The sequence below is a fragment of the Acanthaster planci genome, linkage group LG21 (genome assembly GCF_054643075.1).
Source record: "Acanthaster planci isolate LZ-2023a linkage group LG21, COTS_SCS, whole genome shotgun sequence".
NCBI lineage: Eukaryota > Metazoa > Echinodermata > Asteroidea > Valvatida > Acanthasteridae > Acanthaster > Acanthaster planci.
In genome coordinates this window covers 2,047,416-2,065,276 of record NC_141797.1, presented here as the reverse complement: position 1 = coordinate 2,065,276, position 17,861 = coordinate 2,047,416, and the positions used below count along the sequence as shown (strand labels likewise).

The window sequence follows — 17,861 nt, the reverse complement described above, 5'->3', positions numbered from 1 at the left end:
GTTTCAAAACGATGATATGTGTGACAGCTGAATTGTTGGGATGGGGCAGAACCCCCCCGGGCTGTGAGATGGTGTACTAAAATACAATGGCTCTTTTAGGGTTAATGGGAATGTCATACATGTACACGCAATTGTTTCAAAAATGAGTTCTTCCTTTTTACTTTTGGGAACTTTGTCCCCTGTAGCTTTTTGTATCTGTGTACCTGAGATTTTGGGGGGGGAATTGGTGCTGTTAGCATAATTTTTCTCGGATCAAAATGCAGTGCTCTTCCAACTTTGATAAAAATATCCTTTGTCGTGTTTATTGTCTGAAGACACCTGGTTTTAGTTTGACCGCTTGCCCCCTCCTCTTGCAGCGCTGGCCTACTCGACGTTTTTCACAGAGGCATACGATAAGATGGCCGAGACAGAGATAGCCCACGATAATCTCTTCGGGCCGGGCTTTGACGATGACCAGTTTGAGGAGGAGAGGCAAGCTCTCAGAACACCAATTGAGCCACCACCGTCTGGGTAGGTCCGGGCTCCCTATGGTGCCCTGCTTGCATTAACCATGCATTCGACCCCATAGAGTGGGTACCTTCGGGTACCCATTGCCTCATCTCACAGGTTTGTTTTCCAAGTTGAGCCCACAGACTTGGTAACTTTGGGTACCATATGCTGGGCTGGGTTCTTTATGGTACCTAAAGAAGTCAACAGTTTGGCTTTTTTCAGTAGTTTCAGATGAGAACTCTGCTTTTCACGTTCTTTTGCAGATTTGGAGAGAATGTGTACGCCAGGCCGCAAGTTGTGAAAGGTGTCATATACCCACCTGGTAAGATCAATTTACATGTGTCTCAGGTACCCCTTGTAATTCGAGAACCATCTTTAATCCTAACCTTCCTAGGTAGTTTGGTTAGAAACCCTGCCAGACACGTCAGTCTTGCATCATTTGTCAAAGTGGCTTGCCTGCACTGTGTAACAAGATCCAACGGGTCAACTCTCCCCAAGGCCAGTCAGCCTGGGAGTCTGTGGTTGCGATTCATCACAAGATCTGACGGTAGCATTGTTCATTGGGACTATCTCCCATTGTCTCAACATGGCCGGTTTGTTCACCTGCTCTTGATTGCCCAGAGCATCATCACTTTTTCACCTGATGCTCTTGTACAGGACCCATTTTTCTGAGGCAGGTCGGCCAAATAGGTATACTTTTTTCCTCTGTCGGGCTCGGTGCACACGTCTGGCCTTGAGCTTCAAATGAATGTTACAACAGAAACGTATGTCTGTTTAAATTCAAACGCCGCATCTGTACCAATAAGGAGTGCCGTTGTTTGTATGCCCAGTCTTAGAGAAATTGAGCGAGTTCTTAGGGGAGGAACGGAATTTCCCTCCCCCCGCACCAGGTCATTACCAGCACCACAAAGTAGCACTAAACAGCAACTGCGTGCTACTTCATGAAAACAGTGTTGACAACAATTTCGGTTTCACGAAGTAGCACTCGTGTCTTTTGTCACTATAGCATGGATAAAAATGCTTTGAAAGGTCTAAAATGATTGGATTCGCCTGTAAATATGTGATTTAACGGGAAGGTGCTCTTAAAACTCATTTTGACTGTTTAAATTAAGGAAAAGATCAATTCCTGAACGTGACAACTCAGGGAGTACGTGCCGCACTTGCCGAGTGCTACTTCATGAAAACGAAAATAACACATTTCTGTGAAATATGCGCTGAAGTGGCGCACACATCTATGGATAACCCGGCTCTATGAAGGTTAACACCCCTTCTGGAGAATTCCAAAAAGGAGTATTTTGGGGGTTAAGTTACGATGGCATACCTTCCACGTGCACCTTACAACTGTATTTCTGCTTTTTTCCGCATTTCATTTCTGGGGTTTCCGTTTGCACACCACGTGCATGCATTGTCTGAGATTTATAGATTCGTGAAGTTTTCGGTCATTCCCTTGCGCTTTCTGAAATTCAAAATTCATTGAGAATACTGTAAGCATGTTAATTTGAATGTCAAGTAAACCGGATCATGTTAGCCAATGTCATCCTGGTCCGTGTATCCGGCTCGTAAGTGTGACGTCACTTCAGTTCAAACCACGCCCACTGCACATGTACTGCACCGGTACATAGAGTTTATTCATTGATCGCTGTTTACATGGAACCATGGAACCAGAAGTCAAACGCACATCTTCAGCAATCAGCTAACGGGAGCCTGCAAATCTTGGCACGTCAGCCTTTGTGATGAAGTCACTTACGAACCGGATTCACTGGCAGCAGAACGATTGTCATCGTTGGGGAGGGGGACAGTTGTGAGACCGTCATTCATCGTCCATTAATAGCATATGTATCAACATGTACATGTATTAAAAGCACTCTTCTGGGCAGAGCTGGTGTTGCACTAACTGGTTTCTTTGGAATAAGATTAGAAGCTTTTCATGATGGAGGTAGCAAATAATCTAGATAGGTTTGTGGTAGCACCATGGATATATCTCTTTTTTGAGTATGTACATGTAAAAGAACCCCACATACTCAAAAAAAGATATATATCCATTGTTTTTTGAAGTTTAAATACGTGCTCAGTCTTTGCCGATACCAGGCAATGACTTGAAGGCAGCGCGTGCATGTTTAAAACGCAACATTTTAATGAGACAAACAGGACTTCTACCGTGGGTCTCCCAAGTGGTTGCTGTGAAAATCATTTTGGTTAATTCGTTTAGAAGGCCAATTTTTGTTTTTTCGAATTTTGGCTCTTTTTCTGGTGTTGCCTTTGAACATGACACATCCAATAGGTCCCCGATTATGATGTTAATAGGTCCCATGATTTTGAACAGGTTGAAGTTTGAAGACTTGAAGGTTTTCATGGCGAAAGATCTATATGTTTAAAATGCTTGCGGTTACACCATGGGTCAATCTCTTTCTTGAGCAAGCGTTTTACTCATGTTGAATTTGTAGTTTTCCATTTTCCATGTTTGCCTTTAGAACCATCAATCTTTGCTGCAGTATTTAAGCCCCTCTGCGGCATTTTTGTTTTATTTTGTCTAGACATTAGACTCCAATTATAGTCCCGGGGCCAGAAAGACTACATGTACATGTAGTTGTAGAGTAAAATTAAGCCATGAGAACGACCGTTTCCAAACACATCGAAACATGCTGGGAGAATGTAGGCGTGGCACACAAGGCACAACACAATTACAACAAAATTAGCAGAAAAAAAATTCTCAAATTCCCTTGTAAATCCTTCCCACCGTGTCTCTGTGCCCGGAAGCCTTAAACCGTCTTAATTTTAACCCTCTTAATTTTAATTTCGACCTGTTTCTTTCTTCTTTATCCCATGACTACTCTCTGCACTCCTAATTCCCCCATTTGTCAACTCAATTTTCCTCCCATGGCAACCCCGCTCTTTGATACGCTAACCTCAATCTCGTTCATTCATGCTTAATTCATAACTTTTTAACTGATCAACCATGCTGCTCAAATTTAACCCATCTGTGTTTCTTTGCGTGTGCCTCTATCAAAATTTGTGTGCTGTTTTTCCACATTTATTCAAAACCTCTGGTGATTAATGTATTTCATGGATATATTTCATTTTCTTCCAAATTCACCCTGTGATTCGACAACTTTTTCTCTGTTTACTCACAATTTGGGGGGCTGTGCCTTGTCGTTTTGTAAAAATAACTATCAACTTGGCTTCAATTTCTGTCGTCTGTATACATTGTACTACGATGACTGGTTCTTGTTTTCCCTTGCAAACTGATTCGCCGATTCTTGCTGTCTGTCAATGTTGCGGGTGCTGGAATATGTTATAAAATGTTACACTTGAATGGTGTTGGTGTGTTAACTGGGTTGGTTCACAATGTTTACTTCCTCGGTTCATTTGTACTTCTGCGTGTGATGTCTTCTGCCTTTAACGTTGCCACTTTTGGGGGGTCATATCCCACTTCTGCCACCATTTTGGAAATAAAACACATCTCTGGAATCATCTTCGAATTCATTTTCATGGTCTGCAACTAATTTTTTTGATCGAATGGCATTTCCGCTACTATGGTGATTGATACAAATTTTGGATCACATCCGAATGTTACCATCATACATGCATCTGTATCCCATTTTTACCACTGATTTGGATCAAATTTATTTTTTGCAACCATTTTTGGTGAAATTGCACATTTTTGGTGAAATTGCTACCATTTGGGTTCCTATGGGTTCCCACTTCTGCCACCGTTTTTGAAACAAATCCCACCCGCGCCTGCTGTCTGAACAATTCTGCACCCCTCCTATACACACACACACACAATGCATGCTGTTGCACCTCATCCACCACACTCCCAGCACAAACTGTAGTGTCCAGCACCTACAGTAGAGCAAGGGCACTCTCCGCCGGTGAAACCCCGTCAACGATGGCACCCCCGCCATCTTCCAGAGTGTACGATCACCTAGTAAGACCGAGTGACATAAAAAGTCAGCAAAAATTGTTACGGAATCAAGGTACACCTCCCCTAATTCACTGTTTCCCCATCCCCCTTTTTTTTATCTTGACAGCAGTTGTGGGTCAGTGTTATGGTCTCATTTAAAGTGGCCTTTAATGGAACTACAGCTAAATCATGCTTGTAGTTATACATAGCTTTTCCACAGATACTGACAATTCTAACATTTTTTGCTACCGTTATCAATATGCTTTTTAAAAGCACTATATCCTTTTAAAATTTACGTGTGGGTGGCATGGTAACTTGGATTTTGTAGACTCGAGCAATAATTATTGCTTTTCTAAATTTAATACCCTCTAAATACATCTGAGACTTTTTGGGAAAAATACACTTGGGTTTGGTGATGCTTTCCTTGCCGAAAAGGTGGCAGTTCACTTTAATATTTTCATGTTACATGTTTCGTGCACTGGTGCCTCGCACAAATTGGCTGTTCGCTCAGTCAGCTTGGGCCAAGTTTGATTGGTGGACTGTCATTCTACCACCAGTCAATTTCCCTGGTGCCCAAGGTGTATGCTGTGCATACATGTAGGTTACCAGGCAAAATAACCAGCGGTTGATGGGTGCTGATCAAACTTTGCCTGGGCTAAATGGATGAATGGGTTTAATACATACAGTGTACACGCACACGACAGTGCCATAGATTTTTGGACCAAATATGTGTACAATACTTTCCAGTGGACCAATTTTTACCCCAAACTTATTTGCAGTAGACAGAAACTTTCATTTAAGAGAGGTATGGTAATTTTTTACATTGTTTAAATCTCCCCAGCAACTGAAATTAACAAAGTACATGTACAACTTGAATTGTACACTGCAAAAAAAGGAGAAAAGAGAAACAATTGCTTGTGGGCCTTAAACTGGTCTTAAACAGGCTAAACTTTCGACTGTCTCTAGTAAATTTTCTATGATTTTCGTGAATATCACCCAGTGGTCTAAGGGGTCATGAACCTTTGGCATCCTTTTCACAAGTGTACAAAACAGTGGTCTTTCCAATGACCCCTCTGTCCTTTCCTGAAAGTATTTGTTAAGAAAACTTTGACAGCCGGTCAACGTTTTTATGAGTTCATTAATGTTTTAGTGGGATGTAAACCTTGCCCGTCCTAATGTACGTTTTGTGCGACAGGACGAAATAGAAAAAGGACGACCCCCAAACAGACAGCACATAATGGAGTTTAATGTTTGTGTCCAATTTTTCTTTCTGTCTTTTCTACTGCAGATAGACGAAGTGATGAAGCCTTCTACGATCAACCTGAGAGGTTGCCGACAAGCCCAAGAAGATATCCTAACCACAAGAGTGAAGGTAAACCACTGGTGTCCACTGCTTTTCAATTACCCGTTCTGCCAATGTCACGACATTAAGTCAATTTAACTCTTTTAAAGTGTTGTTTGTTTTCTCAATGGTTTTGCTCTTTGTTTCCCTCCAAACAGAGTGACACGGACTACTAAATGAGATCTTTCCCACTTCCAACTTTATGATAAGCATCTCCAGAACACAGCTGTTGTCGATACATGTACTCATAGGCCCATTCTTTCCCATTTTCCCAAGAGCTCACCTTCAAAGTTGTCTCTCTCGAACCCTTAAATTCCTCTTCAGAACCAGTTTATTGTGTAGTTCAGAAGGATCGGAAGGGAGAGAATCAGCAGCAGACCCCGAAAGATGCCATCGAAGGTAGACCATTTGTGTCCGCTATGCTGCCTGATGCTTCTGCCCAAAAATCTAACCTGCCATTTCTTCCGCAGGAGCCCTTTATATCATTGGCTATACAGTACAAGTCCGAATTTTAGCCGACACGCTTAGTGTGTCAGCGTATTGGGTCCAACAGACGTGCAAGGAGTTAACTGCAGACTTAGACTTAGACTTTGGTTTCACTGCTTCACACCAGTTTAAAGCAGCGTTCGAAAGCACATGTTCAAGCTCTGACTGGAACCAGCAAAACTGAAGTCTAAGCCTAATCTACTCATTTTGAAAACGCTTTTGTCTGATGCAGTGTTCTGCACTGCATGTGCAGTTGTTCACTCCATGTACACGTTGGTTAACCGCTGTGGTCTGCCGTCACAAGCCAATCGAGATAATGAGGTCTGGAGTTGGGCTTATCATGCGTTGGACCACCAGTATGTGCAGTGTGTATTGAATAGCGTGTCAGGGTCACTGTTCGTGTTTGCGTGTTGGCTAAAATTCTGACCTGTACGTTTGGTCTTCGTGTGCAGAGCTTGAAATTGCCCAATTGTAGGTCTTTCTCATCTCTGCGCTTTGACGTCCCTTGGGGTTGATGCACAGTGTGTGCACTGTTGTGCGCCGGTCAGAAACTGAGTATTCACTCTAGAGTACGTCAAAACACACATTGTATTTTTGTGGGTGCTGGACACATGACATCAGTTATGTTCAAATGGCGGCCATGCGTCTTTTTGTCACCCCAAGAGGAAGTACTTTTTTACAGATTCCAAAGATTCCAAAGCAAAAAAACAAGCTCCCTAGGATGTGATGTACGGACGTCTTACAAAAAATCTGGACTCGCAATGCCCTTAATAATCCCACATCGGTCATCGAAGCCACCATCAGCCATCTTACCCTGCCAAATACCAACGTAAGACAGAGGCTTGCTTGCCTTTGTCATTCCGATCGTTCATGGTAACAATAGTTACAATGGCACATGAGCCAACCATCACTTTTGTCCTTGGCGTAGTAAAATGGCCGCCGATGGCGTAAGTTGGTGCAAGGGCATTGCAAATCCAGATAATTTTATGTGACGTCCGTGATGTGATGGGGTACCAGTTCCTCTGTTCTCTGAAGTTGCTCCCTCTCAGTAAAATGCAAAGCTCGCTTCACTTTTTCTCTTGCGGAATGGAGCCGAGCCTGACCGGTGGCTTTTGCCGGTGAAAAAAAAAAGTATAACAGATCTCTCAAAACGCCATCGCTTCTTTCCCTTTGCCATGTGCATCATCTTGGATGTCAAATTTCCACGATGCGCACCTGCTGCGCCATATTTCAAAGACGTTTGTGTCAACATGCACTCATTTATAAAACATTGGTCTACTGCATCCATGTGCACCACGACGCATTGAATACGCTGCTGGGATTTTCCTATAAAGGCAGGGTCCTGTGAGAGAGATCTATAGTTGAGCCTCCTTTACTGCGCACTTGAAGCAAAGTGGAAGAAATGGGCACTGGGGCCTGAAGGTTCCTCAAAGCATGCTGATCTCCGTGAATGGAGAGTCCTCAGAACTTCAGAATCCAGTGTCTTGAAATTGCTGAGTAGAATACTTGCCAGTAGTTACCATTAAAAAAAAAAAAAAAGCTTGCTAGATTTCTAGTTTCATTAACCCCACCCGATGGAGTGTGTGCCTCATTTTATACACATAAAAGGCCTTGTCACATTACAGCCTTTCAACCTGGGGGGAACTTGACCCTGGGTGAACCCATGACCGCCCCTGGGTTAAAATTGGGTTTCTCAACCCCGAGTCCAACCCAGCATTCTTTCACACTTGTTTCATGGGAACCAAGCTTATCAGGGCAAGTCCAATCCAGACATGAGCACAGACAGGGTTGAGTTCAACCTGGGTGGAAGTCGGCCTCGGCGTCGACACAGTTGAAATTTTCGAGTGTGAACCATCGTCAGTGTTCAACCCTGCGTTAACTCCAAGGTTTGTCTAGTGTCAAAAGGCCATGACTCAGCTGCTGTTGAGTATTAAAATTGACCAACTGTTGGTCATGTCATTTATTTTGACCTTCGGATTCAGTACAGAGAACATTGCTGTGCATGTAAGATTCTAGGTTTGCGGCAACACCAAGTGAAAATCTTTTTTAAGACTGTGTGTGGTTCTGAAAAGACTCCGGTTCTTTTCAGAACTAGATTTTTCATTCTAGAAGCCTGCAGAAAGCACTAACTCAAAAATCAGCCTGTCCATCTTCAAAGCAGAATCAAAGTGAGGGGTTCCAGGTGGAGAAATGTAGACAAATAATTGGCTTCTTTGTCTGCCTTTTCACCGTTTCACTTCTTTTCTGTCAAATGTTGCTGTGACTCTTGCCTGCTCAACCTGTTCAGTCTTACGCTAAGGCTCTGGTGGAGACCAATTTAACAATTCTGCTTCAAATCCTCCTCAGGCTCTTGATACCTTTCCCTTGGCTAAAATGTCCACCCACAACCAACAGTGAACCTCTTAGCAGGTTTGTGATCGTCTAAACATGAATTCCCAGGTCATGGCGTTCACAGCTGGAGGTGTGGTCACCTGTCTCCATGATGCCAGGAGCTTTGCAGTCTGAAGGCAGGCCAGCTGGTGTCAGCAGTCGCGTGTGCTAACCCTTTTCTGTCCAAAAATGATCCGGATCTTTCCTGAGAGTTTGCTTCTGCAATGATGTGTAGCGAAGAAAGGAAGGCAGTCTACTATTATACTTTTGCTGAAAAAGTAAAAATGCCTTTAGCCTAACTCGGTACAAGGGAAATACTCTGTAAAGTGATATCTTGCCAAACACTGGACCATATGAAAATTGCAAAAGTTCTTTCTGTGGCCCACCATAACTTCTTCTGGATGACAAATACTCCTCCTGCAGAGCCTGTCCATAGTTTGTCCAACAAAAAGCCAGGAGTGGAGCTGCCATCCCCAGGAGCAAAGGACACTGGCGAAGGTAGAGATCTTGTCTCCTGTACTTGCCCTTCAGGGGACATCTGGAGATGGCCAAAGAATCTATGCGCTTGGTAGAGCTAGAGAAATTTTGAAATACTTCTTTGACTTTGTCGCTGCACTTTCTGTTCTCGGTCACGTCAGAGTCGGTCTGCAGAACTTTCTCGTGGTACAGCCCCAAGTCTACACTTTCTTTAGACTTTCCAATATCCATCCACTCCTACCCCTGAAGTCAGTGGTACAGTCCAGAAACAACCCCCCTTCCCACAAGTTACCCCTTCTTGTAAGCACCTCCACCACCCTTCCATCCTTCTGCCCCTCGTGTTTTGTTGTATTCAACAAACCACCCCGTCATCAACCAGTCTCCCCTTCCTCAAATCTCTACCAACCACTGCCTCTGAACCCCTCGCAAATAGCACTGTGCCGAATATCCAAATAACGGAATACTCGATCCATTATTTGAATACTATTTTTTGAATTTGAATATTCGAATGCAAAATTCAGGAAAAGGCAGGGAAAATTTTCTCCTGTTTTAAATGAGAAAAATTGCGCTGGGGATGTTTGTTTCAAGCAGATTTAAATGGAAAGCCTCAGAAATTTAAAAAAATAAATTATTCATTATTCAGTCACAAAGGAATAGAAATTTTCAACAGGGCAAGAAGTCTTGTTCATCTCTTAAATCCTTCTAACTCAAGGTTAGAGATACTCCAAAAAGTGAGAAGCTATTATATTGGTCATATTGTACAATTGTGTGTGTTATTGGAACAGATATTGTATATGGTTTGTTCAACAATTTGCCAATTGGTGCAATCGAATATTTAGTTATTCGATCAAATTGAAAGTTGATTATTTGAATAGTGAATTATTCAAATTGACTCAGCCCTATTTGCAAAGCCAGGTGGTACAGTCCAAAATCCACCCCCTTCCCCAAGCCAGCCCTTCGTCTAACCACTTCCTCTACCCTTCAACCCCCTACAAAGTCTGTTTTTGGTACAGTCCAAAATCCACCTCCTTCCCCAAGCCAGCCCTTCGTCTGACCACTCCCCCTACCCTTCAATCCCCTGCAAAGCCTGTTTTTGGTACAGTCCGAAATCCACCTCCTTTCCCAAGCCCCCCTTTTGTGTAACCACTTTCCTTCCCCCCTGTACCCTTCAGTCACCCATGAAAGTTATTTTCAGTACCCACAAAAAACCACCCCACCCCATTCCACCCCTTCCTTTAACCACCTCCGCCACCCTTGAATCCTCCCTGCAGAGCCCGTTTATGGTGCAGTCCAGAAGCCGCCCAAGCAGAGACCTGAAGTGGCTCCGAGGCGGCGGAATAGCGCCCAGTCTCAAGGCTCTAAAGATACAGGTGAAGGTACAGACACTCACACAGGTTCTCCTTTTTCTGCAAATTCATCGCGGCTTGCTGTGTGGCACATATGCATTTCTTCACACTAGTCGCCATTCACCAGTTAAACGTACGACAGCTGTTCTCACAAACCTGGCGAAATCCCACACTGTGGCTGTGCTGAAATATTACGGCTTTGACTTGGAATGACACGCGTGCCAGTGGAGGTGTGTGCTAGCCTTAGCCAAAGCCATTTGATTTTGATGCAGCCCGAGTCTGGATGGAATATGACAAAGTCATCAGGACTGCGTAGAGCCTTTGCACATATATTTCTAGTGCTGCTGTTGAGTAGCATTGTGGTGCAGCCCATCAAAACTCTCAAGTCTAGTCACTTATGCAATGCCTGAAGAAACCCCCATTCATCTGATTGGTAGGTTTTTTTGGTCATGTCACTGAATTGTTTGTTGCTACACGTGGCATGGCTGCACCAGAGAAATAGATGCTCTATCCCACGGTAAATAGTCCTTCTATTCCATAGTCACAAGAAATTTCTTAATTTGTAGTGAGCCCTTAATTTATGGGAGTTTTTTTGCAGGCTGAATGGCTTTCAAAATGGCTTGAACCAGCAAAACCAAAGTCTAAGCCGAATCCACTCATTTTGAAAATGCTATATGTTTAAGGCAACAACAAGTGAAGGCCTCTTTTGAGAGGGTTCTCCAGTTCTTTTCAGAACTAGAGTTCCAGAAATCTCATTCTAGAAGCCTGCAGAAATCACAAACTCCAAAAACGGCCTGTCCATCTTCAAAGCAGAATCAAAGTGAGGGGTTCCAGGTGGAGAAATGTAGACAAATAATTGGCTTCTTTGTCTGCCTTTTCACCGTTTCACTTCTTTTCTGTCAAATGTTGCTGTGACTTTTGCCTGCTCAACCTGCTCTGTCTTTCTCTAAGGTTCTGGTGGAGACCAATTTAACAATTCTGCTTCAAATCCTCCTCAGGCTCTTGATACCTTTCCCTTGGCAAAAATATCCACCCTCAACCAACACTGAACCTCCTAGCAGGTTTGTGATCGTCTAAACATGAATTCCCAGGTCATGGCGTTCACAGCTGGAGGTGTGGTCACCTGTCTCCATGATGCCAGGAGCTTTGCAGTCTGAAGGCAGGCCAGTTGGTGTCAGCAGTCGCGTGTGCTAACCCTTTTCTGTCCAAAAATGATCCGGATCTTTCCTGAGAGTTTGCTTTTGCAGTGATGTGTAGCGTTGATAGGAAGGCAGGCTACTATTAAACCCTGGCTGAAAAAGTAAAACTACCTTTAACTTAAACTTGGTACAAGGGAAATGCTCTGTGAACTGATATCTCGCCAAACACTGGACCACTTGAAAGATGAAAAAGTTCTCTCTGTGGCCCACCATAACTTCTTCTTGATGACAAATACTCCTCCTGCAGAGCCGCCATCTCCAGGAGCAAAGGACACTGCCGAAGGTAGAGATCTTGTCACCTATACCTGCCCATTAAAAAGTCAGCCCAGTCTGCAGTGGCCTTGTTCTTTGTGTAGTCGCAGTAGCTTGCTTGAGCAAAGACGTCAGTAGATATTTGGGGGGACATCTGGAGATGACCGAAGGATCTATGCGCTTGGTAGTGTCAGAGAAGTTTTGAAATACTTCTTTGACTTTGCCCCTGCACTTTCTGTTCTCTGTCACTTCAGAGTCGGTCTGCAGAACTTTCTCGTTGTCCAGCCCAAAGCCTGCACTTCCTTCAGATTTTCCAATATCCATCCACTCCTACACATGTACCCCTGAAGCCAGTGGTACAGTCCAGAAACCGCCCCCTCTTCCCACAAGTCACCCCTTCCTCTAACCACCTTCCCCACCCTTGAATCCCCCTACCCCTCCTGTTTTGTTATAGTCCAGAAACCACCCTCTCATCAACAACTCACCCCTTCCTCAAATCTCTACCAACCACTACCTCTGAACCCTTGCAAAGCCAGGTGGTATAGTCCAAAATCCACCTCCTTCCCCAAGCTAGTCCTTTGTCTAACCACTCCCCCTACCTTTGAACCCCCTACAAAGTCTGTTTTTGGTACAGTCCAAAAACAACCTTCTTCCCCAAGCCAGCCCGTCGTCTAACCACTCCCCCTACCCTTCAATCCCCTCCAAAGTCTGTTTTTGGTACAGTCCAAAATCCACCTCCTTCCCCAAGCCAGCCCTTCGTCTGACCACTCCCCCTACCCTTCAATCCCCTACAAAGCCTGTTTTTGGTACAGTCCAAAATCCACCCCCTTCCCCAAGCCAGCCCTTCGTCTAACCACTTCCCCTACCCTTCAATCCCCTACAAAGCCTGTTTTTGGTACAGTCCGAAATCCACCTCCTTCCCCAAGCCAGCCCTTCGTCTAACCACTTCCCCTACCCTTCAATCCCCTACAAAGCCTGTTTTTGGTACAGTCCAAAATCCACCCCCTTCCCCAAGCCAGCCCTTCGTCTAACCACTTCCCCTACCCTTCAATCCCCTACAAAGCCTGTTTTTGGTACAGTCCAAAATCCACCCCCTTCCCCAAGCCAGCCCGTCGTCTAACCACTTCCCCTACCCTTCAATCCCCTACAAAGCCTGTTTTTGGTACAGTCCAAAATCCACCTCCTTTCCCATGCCCCCCTTTTGTGTAACCACTTTCCTTCCCCCCTGTACCCTGCAGTCCCCCATGAAACTTATTTGCAGAACCCACAAAAAACCACCCCACCCCCTTCCAACAAGCCACCCCTTCCTCTAACCACCTCCGCCACCCTTGAATCCTCCCTGCAGAGCCCGTTTATGGTGTAGTCCAGAAGCCGCCCAAGCAGAAACCTGAAGTGGCTCCGAGGCGGCGGAATAGCGCCCAGTCTCAAGGCTCTAAAGATACAGGCGAAGGTACAGACAGACACTCACACGCTCTGCCTTTTCTTCAAAATCATCTTGGCTTGCTGTGTGGCACATATGCATTTCTTCACACTAGTCACCATTCATCAGTAAAACGTATGACAGCTATTCTCACAAACCTGGCCAAATCCCACACTGTGGCTGTGTTGAAATGTTATGGCTTTGACTTGGAATGACACGCGTGCCAATGGAGGTGTGTGTTAGCCCTAGCCAAAGCCGTTTGATTTTGATGCAGCCTGAGTCTGGATGGAATATGACAAAGTCATCTGATTCATCTGATTGGTGGGTTTCTTTTGGTCACATGTCACTGAATTGTTTGTTGCTACACGTGGCATGGCTGCACCAGAGAAATAGATGCTCTATCCCACGGTAAATAGTTCTTCTATTCCATAGTCACAAGAAATTTCTTAACTTGTAGTGAGTCATGAATTTATGTGAGATTTTTTTCAGGCTGAATGGCTTTTTTCCCACAACTTTTTGACCACTTAACTCCAGAGAATGTGTCGGCATACAGTGATGGTTGATGACAGTTTTGTGGGGAACATGTAAAACACATTAAACAGTAATTTCTATCACACCTCCATGTACATGTATACAGGCTTGTGGATACCATTGGTTTTGTTTGTTTGTTTTTGTTGTATTTTGTTGGTTTGTTTCCTTTCGGAACTTCATTGATCATCTTCAACAGCAACTTGACAAACTCAACACAAAAGGGGCTTCATTTCCCAGTGGTCAGTTTTTGGTTTCATTCTTAAATCAGCTCGACTAGTGGTTCACTTTTTGTTTCTGTGGGCCTGTTTGTTTCAGAGACAGTTCGTTCCATCCATCACCATCCATTGGGATCTGGTGTAAGTGGAGCAACTTCGGATTGCTGATTGTGATCAGGATCCGCGTGAAACGAACAGGCTCTGTATTACAGTAATGTGTAGACCATGGGAACACCAGCTCACGTTTGCGTTCGTCATGCTTTATAAACCCATGATGTACGTTAGTTCATTCATTGCCACAAATCAGTGATCACCGGCAGTTGCATGCTGTTCATTTCTTCTAGCTTGTTAATATTGCGACCTGACTGTAAGTTTTCTGCACCTTAATCTACAACTTTGGCCATGCATTTTTAGCAGCAGATTATAGATTGGAAGAACGGCGAAGCCACGACATGGGTGTGGAGTATTCACCGCATTGACAGACTTGTACACGTAGCTTACTTACACAGCCTTTCCTTCATTGGTGATTCAGAAGGACCATGTGTGCTTTGACTTCAATACATCCATTTTTTCCTTTCGTTTTTGGGGATTTTAGGGGTTTCCATTTCTATCATTCCTGATTTGTTGCATTTGCAACATTGGTGACCCATGTTTATGGGAAGCGTGGTCTGCAAGCTTCATCATTCACCTCCATGACCTGCTGTGCTGTGGTGATGAGAAAGCTTTCATCCAGGTGTTGACCCTTCCGTCGTCATGGTGTGAAACTGTAGAAACATGCAAATCAGAGAAAGATGTTGCGGTGATATTTCCTGGCAAAATGCCATTTGGAGCAACTCCATGGATTTTTGGATACTGATGAATTCTTTTGTACAGCCAGAAGGTTGACAGAAACGTTTGTGTGAACTTTACAAGGGCAGTTTGTTTAAGCTCTCGTGAACTTGAATTTTTTTTTTAACAGTTCTTGCACCGCTTTTGGGTCAGGTTAGTGGTCAGAGGAAAGTGTGTTTTGTACACAAGCGAAAAATGGATGTTCAAAAATTCGTGACCCTTGTTCACTCACACAGGGTAGATGCTGCATGTTTACAAACTACTTGAGTCGCCAGACTCTTGAGTCTGAGCCTTGAGTCATGCAGTTCCAGTCCGAGTCCTGAGTCATGCCGGTTGAAGAACTTTCCAAAACGTGAAGAAAGTGCCGCCCGTTTTCTATGTTCCACGTTCCATGGAGTTGTATTCTTACACCTTTTTGCCGTTGCCGTGGGCATGGGCTTTGTGCATAGATGGCAGAGGGCGCTTTTCGATCCCATCAGAGCCAAGTACATGTACATGTAGATCATCATCACATGCATGCATTTGCCTGAGTAATTTAAAACATGGCACTGCCAATTTTCATTTCGATACTGGGCCATTTTGACGCACGGAGAAAGCACCCCTGCCCTCCCCAAGCGAGTGCACTCTCCAAAAGTGCCATTCGGGTGCCCTTTGGCGACAGCAACCTATGCACATTTTTGACCACTCACTGCAGTTTAGATCTGTGCTCAAAGCCCATTTAGCTCTGCTTTGGTTCGAGGTCAGCTTAAAGGGCTGCTAAACAGGATGATGCAGAACTTTTTTTGTGTGAAATGCCTTGAGTGACACACAAAATAACCGAGTTTAAAATATTGAGCGGTATCAAGTGCAGTACGTTGGGCAAATACATTTGAATGAGTCCTGTTCCACGATTGCATATGCTAATTGTACCGTCTGACGTGCCTCGTGCATGGTTATCTGTGAGATGTTGACAGTGTGGAATAATCTGCACAGTTGAAGAAAACCGCTGACAGTTAGTTATAAAATGTTTGGTCTAGGCTGTAGATGTGTATATTTGTAGAAATATGCCAATAGCAACACTTTGGTAACGGTTTCAGTCCATTTAAGTGTTGGCGTCAATTTCCAAAGTCCGAGCTTGGACACAACAATTAGCAAACGGTTCTGCTTAACATCATCACGTTCTGCTTTAGCAGCTCTTTGACCTTTGACCTGCAATGGGATCGCCCCCAGGTGAACTTGTTCTACTAACCCGCTTCACTAAACCGTTGGATTTCTCAGATTCTTTTCGTCGTCGTTGCAAAACAGAGGTCAAGCGTAGATCGCAGGAAGACCCCAGTCGTGCATCATCAGAAGAAGGTAGAATCTAAAAGGAAAAAAAAAGCTCTAACAAAACCCTGCATTGCTGAATAGTTCTCAAAGAAAGCACCCATGACCTGTTCCCTCGTATGTATATGCCACTACGGCTGTGAAAGTGTTTTTGTTTGTGGAAAGCTGTTCCCAATGACTGCATTAGCCAACGTGTTATGCGGTCTGCAAAAACCCTTCACATGATGAGCTTTGTCATTTGGGTGCGTATAAATTTCCAATTGTAATGGAGATGCTCTTGTCTTCAGATAGATTCCACTTATGATTCTATGTTGTCTACAACATGAATCTAGATTGTCTGGAATCACAAATTAAACGGTTTAGAAAACAGGGCAGTGTCCAGATTAATTTGAAGTTGGTATGTACTAAAATGACAAAGTTCACCACGTGAAGGGTTTTATAGGAGCAGGGTGTAGTACTTACATGCATTTTTCTTTGCGGTGATGAAGACACGTGTTATATTTGGCTGAAACAGGTGTGTGTAGTTGTATGGTATAGGTTTGAATTCTGTTTTTGCCCGGCAGGATTTGCACGATCGTGGAGTAGTCGCTGAAGAAAACTGTTTGTTTTATAATAATTTTTTCCTGCTGAAAATTGCACCCGCTTGTTAGCCTGGAGGACTCGGTTATAACCTTACAGACAGAGAAAAAGAAGAAATTTGCATTTTTTAAGTGGGCTCAGGAAAATCTGAAATGAAAGTGTTGGGAAATGAATAGCGTAAAAGGTAGGCCTGAAAATAGAGGACACTTGTTGGCCTGGGTGGGATTTGGACATGGGCCACGGAGGTACATGTACGTTGGGGTGAGGGTAGTACCACTCTGCCCGCCTGACTCCTCAAAAATCTGTTACCTCAGAGAAACACATGAAAGATCTCTATGTCAACCTTGCTTTATTAAAAAGATTATATTGTAACTCTAACCAATTTCCTTATGTTATGTTATGTTATGGGTAGAGCTGAAAGTTCAACAATGTGGCAGTTGTGCGCACTTTTCACTCTGTAGAGGCATTTTGATAAATTCTGTGGCATTGTAAAGAAAACAATCTTGTCCTGAAGTTTGCATGAAATTTTATTTCACAGATGGAATTCTGTTTTGAAATTGTGGTTTGGCAGTTTAAACTCGATGGTAACAGGCGCATGCTGATACATGTACATCACAATATGTGTACCCTTAATGACATCCCTTTCATTTGTGTTTCACAGTGCCACTGTCCTTCCAGTGAACTTGACATTTGTCTATGACTCACAAGTATTCAAGATACTCCATGACTCGCTTTGACATGTTGACTGTTGCGCATAATTTCACGGGGCGTTCCCGTTTGCCAAGAGTTGCATGCATGTGCACCAAATAGTTTTAGGTGTCTGTTTGAACATGAGCATTCTATAGATGCATGCCCCCCCATGCCTGCAGCGTACTTTTGTGTCCTCGGTGATGCCCGTTTACTATCCAAAGGTCTCTTATTTCCTATGAGTATACTCTGGCAGAATCCAGGACACCTGTTACTACGAGTGTACTCGTGTGCAGTCAACATGTTGAAAGCCATGTCTTTAGTTGTATTCATTTTGTTTCAATAGTTGAAGCTAGATCGAGATCTTCTCCATGACAGAGGTGCTGCAGCATGCCCATTGCAAATGAATCGCCTGTCATCTGCTTGCAAGT

The 17,861-nt window shown here is 43.9% G+C and overlaps 1 protein-coding gene across 50 annotated transcripts in view; it reads left to right on the top strand.

Moving 5' to 3' along the window:
• Window positions 1-17,861, top strand: part of LOC110983131 (rho GTPase-activating protein 5-like) — an 85,920-nt gene that overhangs the window by 41,188 nt on the left and 26,871 nt on the right. For 8 of the 50 annotated variants that reach the window (XM_087131371.1, XM_087131368.1, XM_087131364.1 and 5 more), the window contains 9 exons: window positions 357-510; window positions 753-811; window positions 4,311-4,466; window positions 5,682-5,765; window positions 6,060-6,134; window positions 9,015-9,089; window positions 10,340-10,444; window positions 13,211-13,315; window positions 16,117-16,194. In XM_087131371.1, coding sequence (XP_086987497.1) covers window positions 357-510; window positions 753-811; window positions 4,311-4,466; window positions 5,682-5,765; window positions 6,060-6,134; window positions 9,015-9,089; window positions 10,340-10,444; window positions 13,211-13,315; window positions 16,117-16,194 — 891 coding nt within the window. The remainder of the gene's footprint in view (window positions 1-356; window positions 511-752; window positions 812-4,310; window positions 4,467-5,681; window positions 5,766-6,059; window positions 6,135-9,014; window positions 9,090-10,339; window positions 10,445-13,210; window positions 13,316-16,116; window positions 16,195-17,861) is intronic. The other 42 variants (XM_087131370.1, XM_087131385.1, XM_087131381.1 and 39 more) reach the window with 24 other exon arrangements.